This window comes from Trichosurus vulpecula, chromosome 1, assembly GCF_011100635.1.
Source record: "Trichosurus vulpecula isolate mTriVul1 chromosome 1, mTriVul1.pri, whole genome shotgun sequence".
Classification (NCBI taxonomy): Eukaryota; Metazoa; Chordata; class Mammalia; order Diprotodontia; family Phalangeridae; genus Trichosurus; species Trichosurus vulpecula.
In genome coordinates, this window is record NC_050573.1 from 432194494 (window position 1) to 432217028 (window position 22535).

At 36.0% G+C, this 22535-nt stretch overlaps 1 protein-coding gene across 6 annotated transcripts in view; it reads left to right on the plus strand.

The window, feature by feature from the left end:
* Positions 1-16477, plus strand: part of ERBIN (erbb2 interacting protein) — a 191029-nt gene extending 174552 nt beyond the window's left edge. For 3 of the 6 annotated variants that reach the window (XM_036762182.1, XM_036762176.1, XM_036762195.1), the window contains 5 exons: positions 1508-1630; positions 5836-6045; positions 7289-7381; positions 11982-12056; positions 13167-16477. In XM_036762182.1, the coding sequence (XP_036618077.1) occupies positions 1508-1630; positions 5836-6045; positions 7289-7381; positions 11982-12056; positions 13167-13274 (609 nt within the window). In that variant the 3' untranslated portion in view covers positions 13275-16477. The remainder of the gene's footprint in view (positions 1-1507; positions 1631-5835; positions 6046-7288; positions 7382-11981; positions 12057-13166) is intronic. The other 3 variants (XM_036762190.1, XM_036762196.1, XM_036762197.1) reach the window with 2 other exon arrangements.
* Positions 16478-22535: the final 6058 nt, after the last annotated feature.

The window sequence follows — 22535 nt, forward strand, 5'->3', positions numbered from 1 at the left end:
ACTATGGAAAGACTACAGCCCATGGTGCCCATCCTCATTATCTCTAACCCATAATTCTTGGCTATCCTGAGTTGGAGAAAGGTTAGAGGCACATAAACCAAGGTCCATTTTAATGTTCTCTCTATCAACCTTCAAACAGCTAGTGGCATAGCAAGAATTTGAGGTCTGCAAACAAGTTTCTGAAAGAACTTCTCTCCTATGTGATAGGACCTTTCCTTTTCTTAATCTGTCCTACAATGAGACTTTGTAATCTCACCTTTGTCCCACTTTAAGGGATTGACCTACTCAGCCCCCGTGCTAGGATGGGTCCAGCATTTCCTTTTTGATTTTCTCTTCCTGGTGGCTTCCTCTGTCCACCCTCCACAGTATGGTTCCTGGATTCATTCTATCTTGGGTAGAATTCACTCTTTCTTAATTTCCTTGACCACAAGTGTCTACCTGAGGTTAAAAATTTCAAATATGGGAAAAAAAGACAGAGGGGGAAATGAAAATCCTAAAACAGCTGGTTTAGATTTACTGAACCTCTGCCATCAGCCATGTTTATGCCCTTTTTTACTCTGGAGCTTTGAGCCCAATTTCTTGTTTTGCTTTTAGATGATCTTTCTGCCTCTTTGAAGGGTAAGAAAATAGTTACAAAGTTTGAATTTGAACTTGAAATTTATGCTGGTGATTTAAATTAATCATTCTTAGAACAGGGAGAAGCAGTGTTAACAAGGACTGTTAAAACTCGTTGAAACTTCAACTTGAACATTAGTGCCAGAGTTTAAACTAGCAGCCACAGTGGGCAGGGTTGGTACGTAGTTTCTAAATCAAACCAAACACATAAGGGTTTATAAATAACCTGTGGGATTTTAATATGAAGTGGATTTCCTAAAATGTTAACTGTAATATTGAATTGTACAAAGTTGGTTTTATACTTTTCTTGAAAGAACAACAGAATCTGCTCACTTATCTAAAACCATATATATGTATATATATATATTTTTTATATGTATATATTTTGTAGCTATTTATCTTCAGAACTACCTAGGTCATAATTTTTTTTAAATTCTGTTATCACCCAGGTTTTGTTATTCTTGTGTTGTATGGAAATAATCAGATAATAGTTAAATAATAAACTATTGTGGGACACCTCCCCACCCAAAAAAGTTCATAAGACCACTTAATTTAATAGGATATAAGCTCTTTTCAAACCTTTCAACCACTCATTCAACCAACCAATCGAACCAAAAATAATATTACAAAGAAATCTGTTTTAATCTATATATGTATATACCTATTTGCCGAACAGGTATGCTTTGTTAGAATAAACCTTGTCATGTAATTTTGAAAGTATAGTAATAACTTTATCAGTGTAGAAGTGATTGAATATTTGATTTGGATCCATACCACCTTATTGATTAATCACCCATCATTTTCTAACTTTTTCTTCAGAATCATCTTACCGCTTTAACATTTTAAAGGCACGTTTATTTAATTTTTTTTTATTTTTCCCCCTCATTTCAAGCATCCCCAGACATGCGATAGTCCTGGAGATCCATGCCAAGATGATGTATTCCTTTCAGGACAGCAGAACTACTCATCTGCTACACATAGTCACAAAGATGTTCCTCCAGACAGCTTGAAGAAAGTAGGTGTTCAGGAAATAAACAGTATAGTATCTGTAAGCTTATACTTCTTAGGTTATAAGCCATAAAAATACTGTAGAATTTGACATTGAAATTAGCTATTTAAGATTTTCTAAATAGTGGACATATCTTTCATAATTGAAAAGTTAAAGTAGGATTTTGATTTTACTGCAGTGCTGCTTCCCAATGTCTTCAAAGACTTCAGGTGTTAATATGATAGACGTAAGTAGTGTTCTCTTTGGAGCCTGTGTCCTGGGTATTGCCAGAGTCATCTTGATGAAGTCCTTTTCCTACTTATGTAGCTAAATCCCCTTGAATAGAGTCCTACTTTACATACCTGATTAGATCAGTGTTCCTAAGGCAGCTCGATACAATGGAAGACTGCTAAGATTTAATCAAAGGAGGTGGGTTTGAATTTTAGCTCTTACTAGATTTGTTACCTTGAACAAATCACTTCATGTCTCTGGGATGCAGCCCCCATCTGTGTAATGAGGGGGCTGGAGTAGATGAATCTTTGGTCCCATGAAACTGGGTTTAAGATATTTCTGTATTTTCAAGTTACCTTAATTTATAAACTGTTTCGAAATTTGAGTAAATTTGAAGGCTTTTGTAAATTTGAAGCAGTAAATTTGAGTTTCCCACTCATTATTCTTCAACTTTCTGGATTGATTTGGTTTTTCTTTTAGTCGTATAGATGGTAGTATTTCTAGGGTAAATCTTGCTTGGAGCAAAGCACTATGCTAGGCATTGGAGATGAAAAATGACCGACTCCTTGCCTCCAAGGAGCTCACAGTCTAATAAGGGAGAAAGATGAACAAATAGATTTGGATACAAGGTAGGAAGGTCTTGGAGTTTCCATTTTATTCTCTAGGTAATTCAGGAACCTCTGAAGGATCTTGAGCATAGAATGTATGTGGTCAGGTTGTTTTTCCTTAATTATGTTCCCAAAGAATCTTAAACATTCAGTGTTTCTGAAATGCTAGTACATACATGTTTAATATTTAATGTAATATACTTAATGTAAAACCAGGAGCATTCATTTTGAAAATAGTTACCTAACCAGCTTAGATGTTTAAGTGTTTTTCTATCTGCTTCCCTCCCCCCCTTAGCCTCCATCATTCTTGGTTAATAGTTAAATTCTATGATCCATCTTCTTTCATATCTTAATTTTTCATTTAAAATTACAGTTATTTTCTTTTTGGTTACATTTTGATTTCTGAGTTGTCTGTCTCCCAGCCTCACATTAGAGAAGGCCAACATTTTATATAGATATATATGTAGAACCATAAAATACATACTTCTATACATCAGTTCTTTCTCTGGAGGTGGGTAGCATTTTCCTTCATAAGTGCTTTATAGTTGACATGAATGATCATGTTACTCAGAATAGCTTAGTCATTCACAGATACTCCTCGAACAATATTGTTCTTACTGTATACAATGTTTTTTTGTTCTCCTTGTTTCACTGCATTATTTCATGCAAGTCTTAACATTTCTTTCTAAAACCAACCTGCTTGTCATTTCTTACAACGTAATAGTATTGCATCACAACCATATACCACAGTTTATTCAGCCATTCCCCAATTGATGAGCATCCCCCAATTTCCAGTTCTTTGCCAAGACAAAGGTAGAGCTACTATAAATATTTTAGAACATATAGGTTCTTTTCCTTTTTTCCTGATCACCGTGGCAATAGGCCTAATAGTAGTATTGCTGGGTCAAAAGGTATACACACTTTTATAACATTTTGCACATAACACCAAATTGCTCTCCAGTTTGGTTGGATTATTTCACAATTCCACCAGCAGTGTATTAGTGTCCCAGTTTTTCCACATCTCTTCCAATATTTGTCATTTCCCTTTACATCATTTTAGCCAGTCTGATAGGTGTGAGGTAAGTAGCTCAGAGTTGTTTTAATTTGCATCTAATCAATAATTATGCATTCAGGGTACATGGCCACTGGGTGGGGAGATCAGGCAGCCAGCAGCAGGGGCTGGGGGACGTGAGGGGGGTGCCAATCAGCTTGGAGTGGCAGGGTTGGGCTTAGCAATTGTTGCCTCATTTGCCACCTAGACAGTGTTCTCATCTCCTATAGTAAGCTAACAAGAAACAGAGAATACCTGTTTAAGAGGGGAAGGTGCCCTCTACCACTCCTTATTGAAAGCCAATTCACCAAGCCTTCATGTGAATTGGCAGTAGACAGAGGATATTGAGCATACTCTTAAGGACAAACCCTTCTTTGACTAGAGCTCTCCATTACACTGAAATTTAGGTAAATTCTGTCAGTTGGATTCCCCCATCTACCAGTATAATGACCCTGTCAAGAAAAAGCAAACTTTAGGTTACTTTGTCATGACCTGTTTTTGATGAAACTGTGCTCTCTAATGATCGTAGCTTCCTTTTCTAAATGTTTGTCAAGCATTCCTTTCATCATATTACAACCATATTGCCATGAACTGAAATTAACTTCCATCCACAGACTCTGATAGACTCTTCTCATTCTCTACAATCACTTTCCTTACTGACAGAGGGATCCGCAGTTATATCTGACACTTCCATCAGTCCTTCATCACTTCAAGGATCCCTTCCTCCTGTGAGCTTCTATAGCTCTCTAGACCACTCATTTGGTGAATACCTATGTTCTCTCTTACAGGGTTAGTTTTCTCTTCCTGTGTGAGCATAACTTCTCTCCTAAATGGTGCAGTGGACAGAACTCAGAATTTGTAGTTGTAGGACCTAGTTAAGTCCCAGGTTTGAGAGTATTAGGTCTGTGCTCCTCAGCTTCTCAGAACACCAATTTCTTTATCTTTTAAAAAAAGGAATAATTGTTTTACCATCTACTAAGTAGAAATTTAGTGAGGATCAAATGAGTTCATATATATAAAATTTTTTGGCAAAAAAATAGTATATCAACAAGAGACATAGGATCAATATCTAATATTTACAGGAACAATCTTGGCTAGAAAGTAATTGTCATATACTGAAAATTTATAATAAATAGGAAAATTCAAAGTTGTACCAGTACAGATAAATTACATTAAATCTATAGTAGGCATATTAAAACCAGCCAGTACAGTTTTTTTTTCTCATAGACATAAGAAATATCCCCTATATCTTATAGTTATGAAGTAGGAAAAGGGGTATTATTCTTTCTATGCCCTTTTTACAAAATAGCAGTTTTTCTTTCATAACCCTAGTCCTGAGTTAACCTCCCCATTAACTTTTGCTCTTTAGAGGAGAAGGAAATTCACTTCGAAGGAGCATGCTTCTCTGAGATTTCCATGATAAATTTTGTCTACCTCTACTCACTTAGGGGGAAGGGGCTTATTATATTATCTTTATTCTGGCTTTGTCTTCATATGGAAGAGGTATTGCTGTTGTTCCTGATCATTAAGAAAACCTTAGATCTCTAAGAATACCCAAGCCATTTTGTTTCCTCTCATATAGAAAAGGTTAGTTATATTTAACAAAGAATATGTGAATGATGTTTCAAAATTATGGCTTTCTTCCACTAGCCTGTGTAAATTGTTAGTGTCACTTCTTACAAAGGCAGTTTTCAGTCATTTCTAAAAATTGAGTACAGAATTCATTCAGTCCACAAAGTAGGGATTGCTATATGGTAAGGGTTGTTCTTTTCTTTCCAACTTATTCTGTAAAATAAAGTAATCTCCTGAAAGCTTCACCAATTTAAAGAATGTAGTTATTGTCCATTAGAACTTGAGGAATTTAGAATCACTGATTAATCATGTTTGGGAAAAGTAAGTCAATTTCAAATTACCTAGTTGGCTGAATCAAAGATTTTTCTGTGATGGGGAAATAGAGGTGTTTTGAAGATATTAATTGAATTAGAAAATATAGTGATTCTAAGGCAAGCCTGTTTCCATAAAATTAATCCTTGTTAGTAGGAGGCTAAGAGAAGTTACATGTGGGGAGAAATTTTACCTTTCTGCAATTAACAATCAAGTATTTATTGAGTGCTTATTTTAGGCTAAGGGGTTGATATTTTTATGTTAAGATAATAGGGAAAACAATTTAGTTTTTTTCTTAATATTTTAATGCTTAAAATTATACTAAAAGTGTTACTAAATGACATCTTGTGTTTGTATGATGCTAAACACAAATATTTTCATTATTCTAAGAAGAAATTCCAAAGAATGTGTTAAACATTATTATTGGTCATTTGAAGACACTTCCATGTTTTCCTTAGATGCCTTTGAGTAATGGACAGATGTGCCAGCCTCCCAGGCCTCAGGCAAATTATAGTCAAGTCCATCACCCCCCTCCTCAGGCATCTGTGGCAAGGCATCCCTCTAGAGAACAACTAATTGATTACTTGATGCTGAAGGTGGCCCACCAGCCTCCATATATACAGTCCCAATGTTCTCCTAGACAAGTTCATGAACTGGCAAAACAAGAGGTAAGAACAATTTAAAAAAAACATTTCAAATATTAGAATGAGCCTTTAATGTATATTTCACCTAGGAATTATAAACATTGATAACTTATTAATGTTATTGTAAATAAATCCGTATAGGATTCTCATTAGCATAGTTAACTGTATTTGTCTGGACACATAAAGTGTTTTCATATGTTAAATTTTGTACATGAGTCCATAGGCTTCTCTGGAAGATAAGTTTCCCCCTATTTTCCCTTTATTACTCTCTGATTTACTCAGGGAGTTTAGAATCTTAGGCATCAATCTGTGTCTTAGAAGGCAGATGTTTTCAAGTTCTGACCTGCTTATAACAGTGATTTGACCTGCTAAATTCAAACTGAATAGCAGAATATTGAGCATTGTGGGCTATTTTTTAAAAATTGGTAGATTTTGTTAGATTTGTTTGTTAGATTTGGGGATTTCATTATGTTTTCCACACCCTCCCTGAGAACAAAATTTTAAAAAAATGTTCTCAGTCATTCTTTTGTATCCTGGAGTGATGGTGAGCTATCACTGTCATTGGAAATTCAGGAAAGAAAAAAAAATGCTGTTGGCTTTTTGTTTGATTCTTCTCCAGCAACATAAAAGTTCAACTCATCATCTAATTAACATAGCTAGCTAGTTTATGGGAATAATTATCAGCTTATTAAGTTCAAAACACCCAACTCTTTGAAAGCACATATTCAAATCCCCCCAAAAATGAACTCTTCAAAAACCACCTAGGGATCTTTAAGTGGACATTTCGCAAAACAGCAAACAGAGTATGACACATTAGTTCCATAATAAGTAGAAAATGGCCATGTGCATGTATACTTCCATGTTCTGTATCTGATACCCTGAATGCTCATATAATGAAAGTCTATTGCTTTTAATCTAAGTCCATTAAATGTAAAAAATATAATAGGGCTACTATTAACTGATAGCATATTTTTATGAACTCTAAGCAGTAGACAAATTTAGAAGCCATGCTTTATAATCCCAGCAATGCTATTAACTCACTAACTAACAGCATATTATTTAATTTATTGTATGCCTTAGTTTCACATTGTCAGTGACCTAATTATTCAATTTAAAAGCATCTATAGATACTGTCATTTTCAGACAAATTTTAAATTTGGAATTTTACAGAAGTTAAAGGTGTGTTAGATGGTAAGTATTCAGTTTTCTGTGAGTCTCTTTGAAACAAAACAATTAATAAGAGCTTGTTTTATTTTCATTAACTCAGATTCGTGTAAGAGTTGAAAAGGATCCTGAGCTTGGATTTAGCATATCAGGAGGAGTTGGGGGGAGAGGAAATCCTTTCAGACCTGATGATGATGTAAGTTTTATGTGTATTTGTTTTCAAAATATCCTGTGTATCTTCACCATCTACATACATGTCTTTTTAAAAAATGACTTAATTATCTCTAAAAGTTTGTAACAACTTTATGAGCTAAGTTATGCAAGTATTATTATCATTGTACAGTGAAGTGATTTCTGAATTTGGAGTCAGAAAACCTGAGATCATATCCTGGTTCTGCTGATCACTGCATAGGTGACCTTAGGCAAATCATTTAACATCTCGAGTCTCAGTTTCCTCATTTATAAAATGAGGGAGTTATATACTGGATGACTACTTCTAGATTAGGTGTATCTTCCATTCACAAATATGTGATCTGAGATTCTTTTTTACAGATGAGGAACCTGGAACTCAGGTTAAATAACTTGTTTACAAGAACACATTTAAAAAATAACAGAACTAGCACTTGAACTCAAGTCTTATGTAATTAAATCTAGTGAGCTTTCCACTACATCATCATGCCTCTAAGGTGTGAACTAACAGGAAAGATTTTATCTTTTAGATTCTATCATCATTACCCTTGGTTTTATTTTATAAAGAATATTTTAAATTTAATACCACCAATATAATAATAATAATCATTATTATTAATGGTGATATTTTGGTGGGAAGTTAATTTTAATGGAATGAGAATTTTAAAATATTGAAAACCTTAATTTTAAAAATGTTTTTGAAAATTTGTCCAAATTTACATATATCAGATAATGAGTTTTGGCAAGTTGTTTTGATACCATTGGCCATAAGAGTTGTATATTAGAATCATAAAGTCTTTGATTAAAAGGTTTATAAATTGGAGGCTAGTAGGGACCTTCGAGGGTATCCATTCTAACCTTCTCACTTTCAAGAAGCTAGTCTTGAAGAAGGAAAGTGATTTTCTGAAGGTCAGATTCAAAAGGGTCTTAAGGTTTAGAATCCTCTCTTATGCCATCTCTGACCAGCAGTCTAGCCTTTGCTGTGGCGATGAGCTTCATTACTCCTTTAAGAAAGCCCTTTATGTTATTTCAGTTTTTAAACAGTTATTGAATGTTTGTTATATGCAAAGGATTGTATTGTATTAGACTGTATGGAAGAGAGGAAGAAGACCAAAAAGCTTAAACTAGAGCAAAAGAGATATGTATGTAACAACTATAATGATATATGGATTGTAATAAGTAGAATGAAAGGAACAACTCAAGTTCATAGAGAAAGGAGAGACTATCCCTGGCTCATTCACTCAGGGAAGGTTTCATGTGTAAAGGTACAAATAAGCTATTCCTTAAAAGGATAGGTAGAATTTTGATGTATAAGATCATTCCAGGCAAAAAATACTTTTGACTAAAAATATAAGTATGGGAAAAATGTGAGGTGTGTTTGAGAAATAATGAGTTGTCATGTATCATTGAACTACTGGGTATATAGTGGAAGAATAGTGGAAAATTAATGGAGGTCTATACCAAATAATGGAAGACCTTGAATAATACGCTTAGCAGTCTGGATCCATTATTCTATAGGCAATGAAAAAGACATTGAAGATTATAAGAACATGATAAAGCTTAATGCTTTTTACAAAGTGACTCAGACAGGTGGGGGAGAGACTCAAGGCAGAGAAACAAATTAGGAAGCTATTGCAGTAGCCAAGAGGTAGTAAGCACCTGAACTAGGGCAGTGGGAATAAAAAAGAAGAATTAGATGAAAGACTTTTTGTGAAAGACTTTTGCAGGGCAGAACTGGCAGAATTTGGGGACTCGATTTGGGAGGGCATTGGTTAAAGAAGAAGGAATAATGATTGGATTCTGAGATTTTGAGCCTTGATAATTGATTGAATGTATAATAAATTTCATGTAAAATTAAGGAAATGCAAGCAGTAAGCAGGTTTGGGAGAAAAGATAAGAAGTTCAGTATTAGACATGTTCAGATTCAGGTGCTGACGTGACATCCAGGAAAGATTTTAGCTCAAGTCTGGAACTTGAGATGATGGTTGGGCTAATGTAACACATTGGTGAATTATCTGGATATTTGAAGCCAATGGGACCACCACAGGAGAGAGTGTGAAGAAGAGAAGAAAGTCAAGGACAGAAAAAAAGAACCAGGAAAGCATACTGGAAATGCAGTCATTAAAAGAGTCAGGATAATTCATAGAATCCTAGAAATTCTGAGCTGGAGAAGACCTAAGAAATTATCTCATCCATCATCCTTTCTCAAGTCATCCTTATTTGAAGAATCAAGAATAGTACTCAGGGGTACAGCACTCTTTCTCTTATGGTGTGAGAAATGACACAGTTCCAAGAGGGTGCAGAGAAGTCCAAAAGGATGAGGAATAAAAGCCAATTCCAGCTGGCTGTGCTAGAGAAATCCCAAACTCAGCATGTGCAAAACTGAGCTTATTCTCCTACCCACACACCTCACACCCGCTTCTCTCCCTGATTGCCCCATCTCTCCCAAAAGCCCCACCACTACTTCAGTCTCCCAGGTTCCCAACCCCAGAATTATTGACTCTGCTTCCTCACCCTCACCCACACATCAGGTCATCTTGTCTCTCCACCATGTCTCTCTGGAATCCCCTTCTTTCCACCTTAGTTCCCTACTCTTTCAACTTCAGTGGCTCCCGGTGGCCTCTAATATCAAATATAACCTTATCATACCCTGGCCCCAACCAGTCTCTCCATCCCTGTTGCACATTATTCCTATATTCTGGAGTTCAGCCCCACTGACTTTCTCTTGGTGCTTCACTACACCTCTGCTTCTCCCACCTTTCTGCCTTTGCACTTGTCATTCCCTCTGCCCGTGGTGCCCTCCTCACTCACCCCCACCCCCTTGAGTCTGCACCACCACGTGAAGCTTCCCTGATTCCCTGATTGCTAGTACTTTCCTTCCCAGAGTACTTCTCTTTTTCTCTTTATATTTTTCTATATATACCTGTCTTTGCTGACCGCATGTAAGCTCCTTGCATGGGGAGATGATTTCATTCTTTGTATCCCTAGCACCTCCCTGAAGTAGGCACTAAATAAATACTTATGGATTGATTGAATAGAGGCTAATTTTATTAGAAGTTTGACAATAAAACATTGAGTGGTAATTCAAGGGGCTGCAGAGTAAAAGAAAAGGGGTTTTAAGTGGAGTAGATTTGAATATGAACAGACATAAGCAGAATTGTCAGCCTTAGGGAAAAGGAGGGATACACCTCAAAAGGGAAGGAAGTAAACTTTATCAAGATGTAGAGAAATTTTGAGTTGCTGAGGGAACTTATGTTAGAAGGCCTTGATGTTTTCAGTAAAGTAGGCGCTAAAAGATCCCTGCTGGTAGGAAGGAGAGCTAAGGAGGACTGAGAAAAAGTTGCTATGCATAACTTAATAAGGCGCTAATTTGAATTTAATCAAAGAATTTCTGAATAGCCCTGAGACTCTTCAGCCTCACTTGTAATTTCTACCCTTTGGTCTTAGTTCTGCCTTCTGGGATAGACAAAATCAGGTCTGTTCTCTCTTATTTGTAACATTCCCTCAAAAATGGTGACTTAGTCCCCAATGACCTTGGTTCTGCTGATAATTAGGTGCATGGCTTTGGCAAGTCATCTCTGCTTTCACAAGACAAGGAGATGTTCAGCCTTTCAGAGGTCCCCCTGCTTCTGATATTGGTCAGGCCTGGTTTGTAGGCAGCTGCGGAGATCTCCTCCAAGGCTTCTCTAGACTCAGAAACCCCAGTTCCTTCAGTTCAGCTCTACAAGTATTTAAGGAGCAGCTGTGAGTACAAGGCTCCCTGTGAGATACCATAACGTATAAGGTACACCCTCTGTTCTAAAGAGACAGAGACATTTGTTTTAAGTTAGATAAACAACACAAACACTCATTCTCTTTTTATCTACAGTGATTTAATTTGTGTAGGGAATTCCTCGTGGACAAACTCCCTCCATTTATATAGATTAAAATTTATCTATAACTTGTAGTCTTTGAGAATTTCCTAGAACACAGAAAGATTAAGCAACTTGGTCCATGGCAACACACAGATCTAGTGTGTGTTACAGATAGGTCTTAGACTCAGTTCTTGCCTCTTTAGGCCAGTCTTCTATTCATTCTACCATTCTGCCATTCTGCTTACCAGTCACTATTATGATAGGGTGGAGGACTAGCCCCTCTGGTATGAGGGCTTGCTTAGCCCTTTTCAGGGCTGTTCATCCACCTTTGGTGTCCACCTGTCACCCAGCTCTCATCTGTGACATGACGGTAGGTGAAATAGGCACTCTGGAGTACTCAGGGCTTGGTCAGACATTAAAGCCACCACGGTTGTCCACTTGGTCCCGGGCTATCGCTACCTGCCACTAGACTTTGATGACTCAGAAAGAGAGAATGAGGCTGATAACTTTGTGCAACTCTGCCTCACTCAAATCTAATTCATGCACAAGTCAAGATATCACCCTGTGATGTCATTGGGCCTCTTTAAAAAAGGATGGACAACAACTGTAATGATATAGAGATAAGATGCTAATGTAGAAATAGAAAAGTTATTAAACATTACGTTAACTCAAGAGAAAGAAAAGAGCACTTCTCACTACCTTGTTATTTATGTTTTCAGTTAAATTTTCCTTATCTTTTTTTCTTGGTTAAAGGGCATATTTGTTACCAGGGTACAGCCTGAAGGACCAGCATCAAAACTATTGCAACCTGGAGATAAAATTATCCAGGTAATTATTATACATCTTTTATCATTTTTTTCATGTTTCTGTCCTAAAATTTCTTATGGAGTTGCATATTATGTATCAGCCTGAAAATAGTCATTTAATATAGTTAATAAGCAGAGTCAGGAAAGTAGTATTTCCTGTATTTACTGGTGTTTTAACTGATTGATTTAATATTTTCAAGTTTGAAATTCTTTCCCATACTTTGGAAAATTACTTATAACAATTTGTATAACAAACAGGTGCTTGGATTTTTTTTCTGGGATTTTGCTAAGGCTCAAAACTGAACACTGTCTAAAGGAAATGACGATTAGGGTTCAAATAGGTCTGGGCTATATTATCTGATCAGAGCTGAGCAAAGTAAAAAAAAGGGGGAGGGAGACACATATCTTGGAAAGTCTTACATCCATTTCTAGCTGTGGAAAGGCATCTCCCCCCCCCCTCTGGGTGATCGGAAACAGAAATGGGGCTCACAGTTAGGCAGGAGTAGAGATTACAGATGGATTCCCTTAAATCCATTGTTTCTTCTAATGACTTTAAGGTAAGTAAATTTACAAAGCCAAAATGAAGGAAAAAACCCCTGGGAAATCCTTCTGTTGCTCCCAGGTGTTCTTGGCACACCAGAAGGGAGGCTGAGATTTGGCCACTATTGCCAGGGCACTTTGTACGGTTTCACCAAGTGGGGGAAAGTGGGAGAAAAAAGTACGCAACCTGGATAACCCACTTTTGATTCCTGCTAGGGAAAAAACAAGCAAACTGCTTCTTGTATTTCCCATCCCTGTCCCAAGAACAGGCATTCTAAGTACAGTCTCAGTTGTAATCTTCTGAATGAAACATGGGTGGAACCAGATAAGAACTATACATCTTTATTGAAAAGATTACTGGGAATACTGTAGTGAATCCTGACAATAGGTGATTCCTTAGAAAATCAGTGTTGCGTAAAAAATGACTGAGTAGTTAGTGTTCTAGCTTGTCATTCATTTCTTCTCATGTGATAAACCATCTAGAAGTATCTGTTAGCAGGATGAACCATCTAGAGGTATTTATTGGCAGAATATATGCAAATAAGTTACAGTGGGAGTGTTTTTCAGAAACAAATTTTCTTTCTCATTTTAGGCTAATGGCTACAGTTTTATCAATATTGATCATGGACAAGCAGTATCCTTGCTAAAAACTTTCCAGAACACAGTTGAACTCATCATTATTCGAGAGGTTTCTTCATAAGCACTGTGGACTAAAGGAAAAGTCAGCAAGATTCATTGCAAGACATCTGTGGGGGAACTGAATAGACTATTTTTATATATGAAAAGGAACTTGAAAGATTATGTGAAAAATTTGTACATTAATGAAATTCTGAACTTGTGTTTAGAGGGCAAGAACCACTGTATGGAACATACAGGAAAACTGTTCGGAGAATCATCTGGTGAATAAATCTCATTAGATTTTTAAACATTATAACAATCAAGGTTACAAGAACAAACCTGTGTTCTTGTATAGATTGTAGATTTATTTTTTGATAACGCATACACATTACTAAACTTTTTGCAAGGCTTTGGACTGATGGCAAGGCTGTCTGTCCTGTAGCTGTTTATGCCTTTATTTTTATTCACCTCACCTGGTATTAATATTTTCTGCTGAAACCACTTATGTAAATGTGGGCAAGAGATTTGAAATGTTGGTTTTTGCTACGTGCACATTGTAAAGATGAATGGGTAGATGAAGGTGGTGCTGGTTGGGTTCATTTCCAAGGCTAGATAAAAGTTATTTCCTGTCACAGTCTGGAAGCAGAGAATGAAAAAAAAAATGCTTGTCTACCAAAAGAATAATGCAATAAAACATGTGATGTCTTTTTAAAAAAAAAATAAAAAGACTGTAATTACATTTTATGAGCTCTACAGGATCTGTTCTTGCCGTAGCCATTGACTATTCATCTGCTATTGGTGATTGAAGTTTTATTTTTTTAGTCACATAAAATTTTTTACCTCTTATTATCTATATCCTCATACATTTTTCTTTGCCATGAAAATCCCCTGATTTGTGCAAATGGTGGTACTTTTTAATCTGATCTGTAATCAGTACTCCATTTTAAGCTTATTTATAGATTTGTTTTGTTTTGTTTTGTTTTTGTTTTTAAATGAAACTGAAATGGCCAGTTTTTAAGACGTGTTACCTGTAACACTCATGGAATGCATGATGCAGAAAGGGTTAGGAAAGCCATCTTGATTTTGTTTGGCCTTGCATTGCCTTGTTAAATTAAAAAGAAACAATACGCATGGAGCTAGGTAACCAAAGCAAGTTTGTGAAACAGTGGCACAGTGATGGAGAATTGCTGTGGAAAGTTATTTAGCAAAGGGATGGGTCCCTTAGACCTACCGGTTTGTAATGATCTTCAATTAAGGGCTGTTCCTACAGGTAACATTAAATGTGAACTAGACACTTCAGAGTCATTAAAGGGTTTCTAACTATTAATGTAATTGTGATTTACCACCGGCTGCCTTTGTTCCTTATTACTGTATAAAATATTTGATGGTATGTTTATTAATTTTGTTCACCAGAATTATTTTATTTTATCATTTCTCCTTTGTAATTGAGTAGAGATTGAATAATGTGCAGTGGTAAGAATTAATGCATGGTTGTTTGGACCAGGGAAAAGTGCCATAGAAGACCAATAACTGTTTTTAACCAAGGCTAATCATTAGCCTTTCATGAGAGCAATATTCAGTTATTGCAATTCATTTTTAATTATTAAGAAATGTAAGTTGATGATTTTAAACTGATACACATTGTTCTTCAACCCAAATGTAATGAAGACTTTTTATATAGGGCTAGTGAAAAAAAAAAACCAACCTACTTTGTTTTTTCGGAAAAGTGAGTTGGAAAGAAATGTTCCTTCTTTGCTAGTCAAAATAAAGTAAATAGGCAGTACTTTTTAAATACATGAACTCAAATATTATTGCACTTCTTTCAAGTTGTTATGGCTTATTGTACTGTATAGTTTTAAAAATTTTAATTGAAACCCTTTAACAACTCTTTGTATATTTTAACTCATTTTAGTTGATTTTCAGTAATATTTACATAGGAATTGATTTTTTGGATATATTAGAAGAAATGTGCTGTATTTTGATAAAATTCACTTATTGTATGTGTGTTGTAATCTCTCTAAAGAAAAGAATGACAGAGCTTCTATAATACAAGCCTCAGTGTTCCCTTTATTCTCAGATTTCTTTTCTGACTTTTCTTTATTTTGGCATTTGCCTAAAATCTTCACATTTCATTACTTTAAATCACATTCTGCCTTTGAAAAGGGAATACACAGAATATGTGTGGTTTTTTTCTGCATCTGCTAATTTAATTTGATCATCTACGCAGCCTATAATGTTAGAGAGTGAAAGAAAGTCCAAAAGAAATGATTCTTTGCTGAGCTGGCCTTAAATTAATTTTCCATATACCATATGACTGATTTAAATACTATAAGTGCAAGCAGTTATACATTATTATTCTGTATTAAATTAATGGTTTCTAAACTTTTTATTTCAATTTAACCAATAATTCATAGAGTACCCCAGTTTTTCTTACCAGAAATGTGCAATGAGATGAAAAACTGCACAGCTTCCACATTATTTATTGTTCAACCCCAAACTCATTCCCAAAATATTAAAAATCTTAACATAAAATGTTATTTTGCTTAGCAAGTAAAGATTTTTATATAATTATAGTGTTCTGATGATTGTTTCCATTTGGAAAGAGAAAGGAAACCTATAGGTATAAGTAGTTTAAGAAAGTTGTAAAGTCATTCTTAGTTTAAAATCCAGTCCATGTAAGGACCATCACCCCCAAATTACTTAATTTCATTTTAATGAATATATGATAGAAAATCTTAAACCAGAATTAATATTTTTCAATAGCGGTGGTTCATTTTTCTTATCTGGGACTTACTAAACTAATAAAAATAAAACAATAATTTATTCAACAAACCCAAGATATCTTCATATTTTGTGACAGCTCATTAAAGAATTGGTTTGAATGGGATAGAAAAATTTTGAAATTTCCCTAGTATTTATTTTGTAAATATTTTTCTGACCTTTTTGGACTGGAGTTTTGAAAAGCATGGGTGTGGATATGAATGAGTATGAGTGGTGATGTGTGTATATGTGTGTGTCTGTATGTGTGTGTGTGTGTGTGTATATATATATATATATGTTATATATACTTGAAAGCATCTTCTGAACACAATCATAGCAATAAGCAACACAGAATTGAGCCTTTAATATTAATTTGCTGTAATTTTTCCCCAAATTTTCCCGTGTCAGCAGCTATGTAATGTTTTTATCAATCAGCATTTATTCAACATTCCAAATTTTTGTATATAACTAGATTGTTTCTGAGGTAACACCTGAAGAATAGATAATAAACTAATGATCTTTAAAGCCGTGTGGTTTATTTTTTAAGTTTTATATATCCTCCTGATTAGATATCCTAATACTGAGTCAGCTGAATCAACTTAGTAGCATTCTCAAGAAAGAAAGGAAATACGGAACTTTTTTCTTTCTTACATTCAGAACCCTTAATTTCAAATTTTATCTTCCTCATGGCAAGGAAAAGGGCAATTGGCTGAGTTACAAATTAGTGTTTGTGGGTTGTTTTTTTTCTGAACCAACTAAGAGAAGAAAGTTAAATTTAGGAAATAAATTCCTTGTTGACATGTTGCTGGCATTTAAATACTCAATTCTTTCCCTGTATACCTTCAATGAAATATATCAAACTATAACAAGAAAAAAAGATTGAAGAGTAAGTTTCTTTATAATAGTATTTTCTAGATCCACCAAAGCACCAACAAGTACAAATTATTGAGATGCTTGATGATACTGAAGGAAATAGCCATAAGAAACGGAGAAGGTATAAAGGATGGAAAAACAAGAAAAGAGATGACAGGAGAAGAAGCCTGTGTACAACACAGGTATCACGCTTTTGTCCTATCCACATAGCACAGAACTACAAGTGTAATCTCTTGGCAAAATGAAGCAACGACACCATCCACAACGACACCATCCACAGCCTAGGAGAAAGAGGAGAAGCAGGACAGCAGCAGCACTACCTCAATAAATTCTTGACATAACACTTCTAGGATGTGTGACTGGAACATAATTATTTTTTTAATTTAAAAGTAGTGTTTTACTAAAGCATTTTAACTAAAAGCAGCTTTATTAAACCTCCTCACTGTGGGGAAGCGTAATATTTGTGAATTACCAAAAAAAAAAATAGAGCCTTTATATTGAAGGCAAAGATAACCTTATTTGTAGCCCACAGACCTGGCTTCAGCCTCAGTTTTGGAGAAATGGACATGGGTAAGGGAAAATCAAAAGTTGTTTGAATCCTTGAGCGTATTTAAGCATTGAAGATTATTTGAAAGTAGGTAATGGGATCCACCACTATGTAAAAAATAACATCCTCCAAGAGGGAAAGGGAGTCTTGAATTTGAGAAATCCAGACCTAAAGGATCAGTTGAATAAGGTGATGTTTCTGCATCATGGGGAAGAGAACTTGAGAGGTCTTCTATATAAGGACTAAGAAGTGATTGGATGTGTGGATGGATGGATGGATGGAAGGTTATGCTTCTGTTAAGTTCGGGGCATACCAATAGAAAAGTAAGGTAGTCCCTGCTCTCAAAGAACACTCAGTCTGGTTGTACAAACAACAGATACAGGTTTCAGCTTCAGGTCAGGTTGAAAGGCTCCTGGATCTTGGGGTGCAGCACCAAGGCACATGATAATGCATCTATAGTTTGATTCCCATTAATAGATCCATAACCATTTCTAATGTTGAACCATTTGACAGTACCAAAGACTGCAGTGGTGAGAAATTTTTCTGGATCTTCAGAAACTGGCTGCTGAGGAGGGGGTGGGGAAGGGTGGGATTGCAGCACCTGCAGAAGCAATGCCAGTTCCAGTCTCTACAAAGATTGCTACCTTTCGCAATGGTCAAAGCTGTGGTCTAGAGGGATCTTGGACTGCTTCCATCTGGAGTCTAAAGGAAGGTGAGTGATGTTCAAGGTGGTTATGGTGGCACATGCAGCCTCCTACCCTTCCCTTAGGGCATACTGCTATTCTGGATAGGCTGGCTTCACTAGAAGCTGATGATAATTATTTTTAGATTTTACATAGGGTTTTACTTGCAACAATCCTTTATAATGCTATCAAAACACCATGCACAGTGTGTTTATGGACATTGCACGCAATAAATAGATTCAGTCATCAATCTTTTGATCCCGAGTGTCACTAGCCCATAGTTCTTTCTCTCTTACCTAGCCATAGCTAAGAATTTAAAAAAAAAAAGGTTCTTGCTTTTCGTGTTTGTTTTTGCATGCATGCACGACTCATGTATGATTGATACTATATTGCTTGCCTTCTCGATGGGTGGTGGAGGAGCTGGGGGTAGGGAGAGAATTTGGAGCTCAAAATTTTTTAAAAATGAAGGCAAAAAATAATTTTAAAAAGAAAAGAAGGAAGTAGTACATATAATGAACCATACAAGAAGGCCGCCAGCAGTTCCCTAAGTTGCCTCTCTAAATTAGAAGACAGACCAAGCCTGGTGGTCCTATTGTGATGCTATGTGGAGCAGAATACAAGAACTAGCTTTTACAATTTTTTTTAAATTTTGGCTTTATGCTCCTTGATTAAATCAAATGAGGTAGCCATGTGGCTGGAAACAATAGAAGTTTCAGTTTGATATTTGCAAACCTAGGATCAAGTCATTGTGTATTATCTTTCTCTGATAAAAACAATATTATACAGACATGTGAATAAGCCACTTAAACTTGCCACAGTATCTAATTCCCAAACCACCATGTTGGATTTTAATACATAGCTGTGCGGCATTGAAGTCACATCACTTCGCATGTTTTAAGCTTGATATTAGTCTAGTGGAAGAAATGCTGAGCTTGGAATCATGGGACTTGAATGAATCCTGGCTGTTCTACTTCATCTGTGTCACTCAACCTCAATGGGCCTCAAGTATAAAACGAGGGGGTTGGACTATATGATCTCTCATATAGGCCTTCCATACCTAGATAGATGATCATATGTATGGATTAGTATTTTGTTTATTATTGGCTACTCTGACCACAACTATCTCACTTCATCTCAGAAGAAAAAGCTGGCTTGTATTGAGTCATGTTAGTACAGTTTCCCATGAGGACTCTATAGTTAATTCTATAGATAGCAAATATCTTGCCTATGTAGACTTTGACAACCTATTTTAAACACTATTACTTAGGGTCACGGGACCAATAGTCCATATAAAATAGTTTTAGAGTGTCACTTATGTCCCATGTTTACAAGTTTGCATTGTCTTAAGTTTCTTATGGGTATTGACCATGTCTTTTGAGCCATTTGGTGTTGATGGATTTGTAGTTCAAAAATATGCAAAAAGTAGGGAATAGTGAATGGAAAGCTCACCTTGCGGATAGGCTTCAAGCACTGCTTCCGAAATGACTGACTAATTGGCTTCTGGAAAAAACTACATGAGCTACTCTGGATGATATAAAAGAAAGACATGGTCATTGCTCTTAAGAAGCTTGAGGCAATGGAATCAGAGATTCTAGCTCAGAAGAAAATGAATTTTAAATTACTTCCTTTTTCATCATCATTATAACTAAAACTCACTCAGAATAGAGTGAATAGATAATACTGCACTGCCCCTCACCCTAACTTTGAATCTCTCCTTTTACTTCCCTCACACCTCCTTGCCATATGACTTGGCACGTAATTATATCCTTGTATTCCTCACTAATGTTCTATTTTGATGCTTCATGGTATTGACTTGGATTCTCAGAGGCAGTTCCAAGACCAAGCTCTGGCCAGTTGGAAAGCTTTCAGGTATGATCCTGGTGACAGATGGTATGTCTGTCATCTGAGGATCAGCCTAAGGTCAGAGAGGTTTCGCACAAGGAGGTTAGCCACCATGATTTTTATATCTGGCCTCAGAAACTCACGAAACGACTGAAGTGTAGAAAGGTTGCAATCTATATCAACAGTGGGAGTGTCTACTACAGTCAAATCATGGGTCTTTTGAAGTATGGAAGCTGTGTTGTTTACTGTTTCATGTGTGTTAGTCTTTCCTCTGACACTGGATGGTAAGCTCTAGGAAGGCAATTTTGGGTGTGGTTTCTCATGGTGCCTAGCACTGTGCTATACACATTGTAAGCACTGAATAATGATAGTTACGGATTGAATGCTCTGCTCAATGTGGTAAAGGGCTATTTGTTCTCACAACTTTTAGCCACAGGCATGCCTGAAGATCATAATCACTATCAATATTACCATCTTTGTATTGTGTGTGTTCTATGAGCCCAGACATAATAGTACAGAAAAGAGCAACTTCTCACATTAGCAAAGATTTTGGAAAAGAACACGCTCTTTGGACATCAGAAATTGACATCAGAAAACTGTCAGAAGAGATGTTTGGTGACACGGCTGCCCTGGCTGGTTACATTTTCTTTGTAATGTGGTTAAGATATCTTGGGACTGGCAATAACTAACGGCACTTCCTTTAACTGAATGAAATATTATCAGCACCATATGCCATGGCATCAGCCCAACTGATGCTGCCAGCCGTCAGACTTCCCACTCATTTGCCAAAAATCCCATCTGTTCTCTTCCCTGAGTTTCTGCACAGTTCTACTATATGTTCATTATCTTTTTACAATAACAGCAAACATCTTTACTTTGGGTCCCCTCAGTTTAAGACCTTAAAATAAACTAAGTTTTGCTAGTTTAGCAAGCAACACTTGCTACTTCTACCAAACATATGTATGCAATCAGAGGCATATAGAAACCTTTTCTATAGAAATTGTTTTAGGAAAGATTTTGTAGAGAAAAATAACACCATCTTGTTTTTTGTTTTATTTTGTTTTTAAAAATCATAAGCCTGTGCTGCTGCTTTGGATAATCTGTTAAAAAAATTCAAAGAAATTACCCCCAAAATATGCATAGGGTTAAATAATAAGTCATCAGGTTAGGCTCAAAGCTCAGTCCAGAGCTTTTCCTCTGTCAGCACAGGTGTCAAGAGCTCAGGGTCACCTATATGTAACACTAAGACATTAAAGTTAGACTTCATTGGAGAACTGCAAGACTAAATAAAATACACATGCATTTTCATTTAACAACGGGTGAGCCAAATATTCCATTTTGGCGGGCAACAAAACAGGCCAACGAATTTCTCCATCCCTGGAAAGGGGTTTATAGAACAATGAGAAATAATCTCTGGAAAAATTGATGTAAAAAACATTTTGTTACATTCTTTTCAAAAATGCTACATTAAAAGATATGGTAATTTAGAATATTGAGTACAAAATTAATCAGCAAACAGAGTCTATTCCTATTTGTTAGCCAAGCAAGATGGTATAGTGAAAAGAGGGCTTAACTTGGAGTCAGGATATCTGAATTCATTTCCTGATCCCACCACTTAATTGAATGTGTGAAAGTCATCTACTTCTCTGGGTCTCAGTTTCCCCATCTGTAAAATGGGGAATATTAATATGCCCCAGAAACAACAAACAAGAAACTTAGAGAAAGGGAAACGGAGCAAGCAACAACAAACAAAACCAAAAAGACAACGCACACAATGACTACAACAATGTAAATGGAAACAACATTGAAGGGCAACTAAATTCGGATTACCTACAGCACTCTTGGTCCTGGGAAACAGAAGATGAAACACATCCCTTCTCCCTATAGAGAGACAGGAGAGCATTGGAGCTGTCGTTTGCTGTCAGAGTACAATGGCTGGCTGATATACAAAACCACCAGAAGAATATTGGTGGTAAGAAAGTGGGCCTTTGTTTAAGGGAGACAGCTGTGATCTGTATTCTCTGAAGCTATCATTTTTGAGACTATAGAGATATGCTTTGCTAGTAACAATTTGCCTATTCCCATCTTATATTTTCATAAAGATAACCTTGACATGTGTATAGCTAATTCTCCTAAAGACTTTACAAAGTTAAGCTAGAAGCCTTCCCAATAAGATCAGGGGTGAAACAAGGATGCACATTATCACCACTATTATTCAACATTATACTAGAAAAGTTAGCGTTAACCATAAAAGAAGAGAAAGAAACTGAAGGAATTTAGAATAGGCAATGAGGAGACAAAGCTATCACTCTTCAAAGAGGATTTGATGGTATAATCAGAGAATCCTAAAGAATCAACTAAAAAACTTCAGCAAAGCTGAAGGATATACAATAAACCCATATAAATCATCAGTATTCCTATGTAGTACCCACGAAGCTCAGTAACAAGACATAGAGAAATTCCATTTAAAATAACTGTAAACAATCTAAAATATTTGGGAGTCTACCTGCCAGGACAAACCCAGGAACTACAGGAACACAATTACAAAACACTGTTCACACAAAGTCAGATCTAAACGATTGAAAAAATATGAATTGCTTATTGGTAGGCCAAGCTAATATAATAAAAATGACAATTC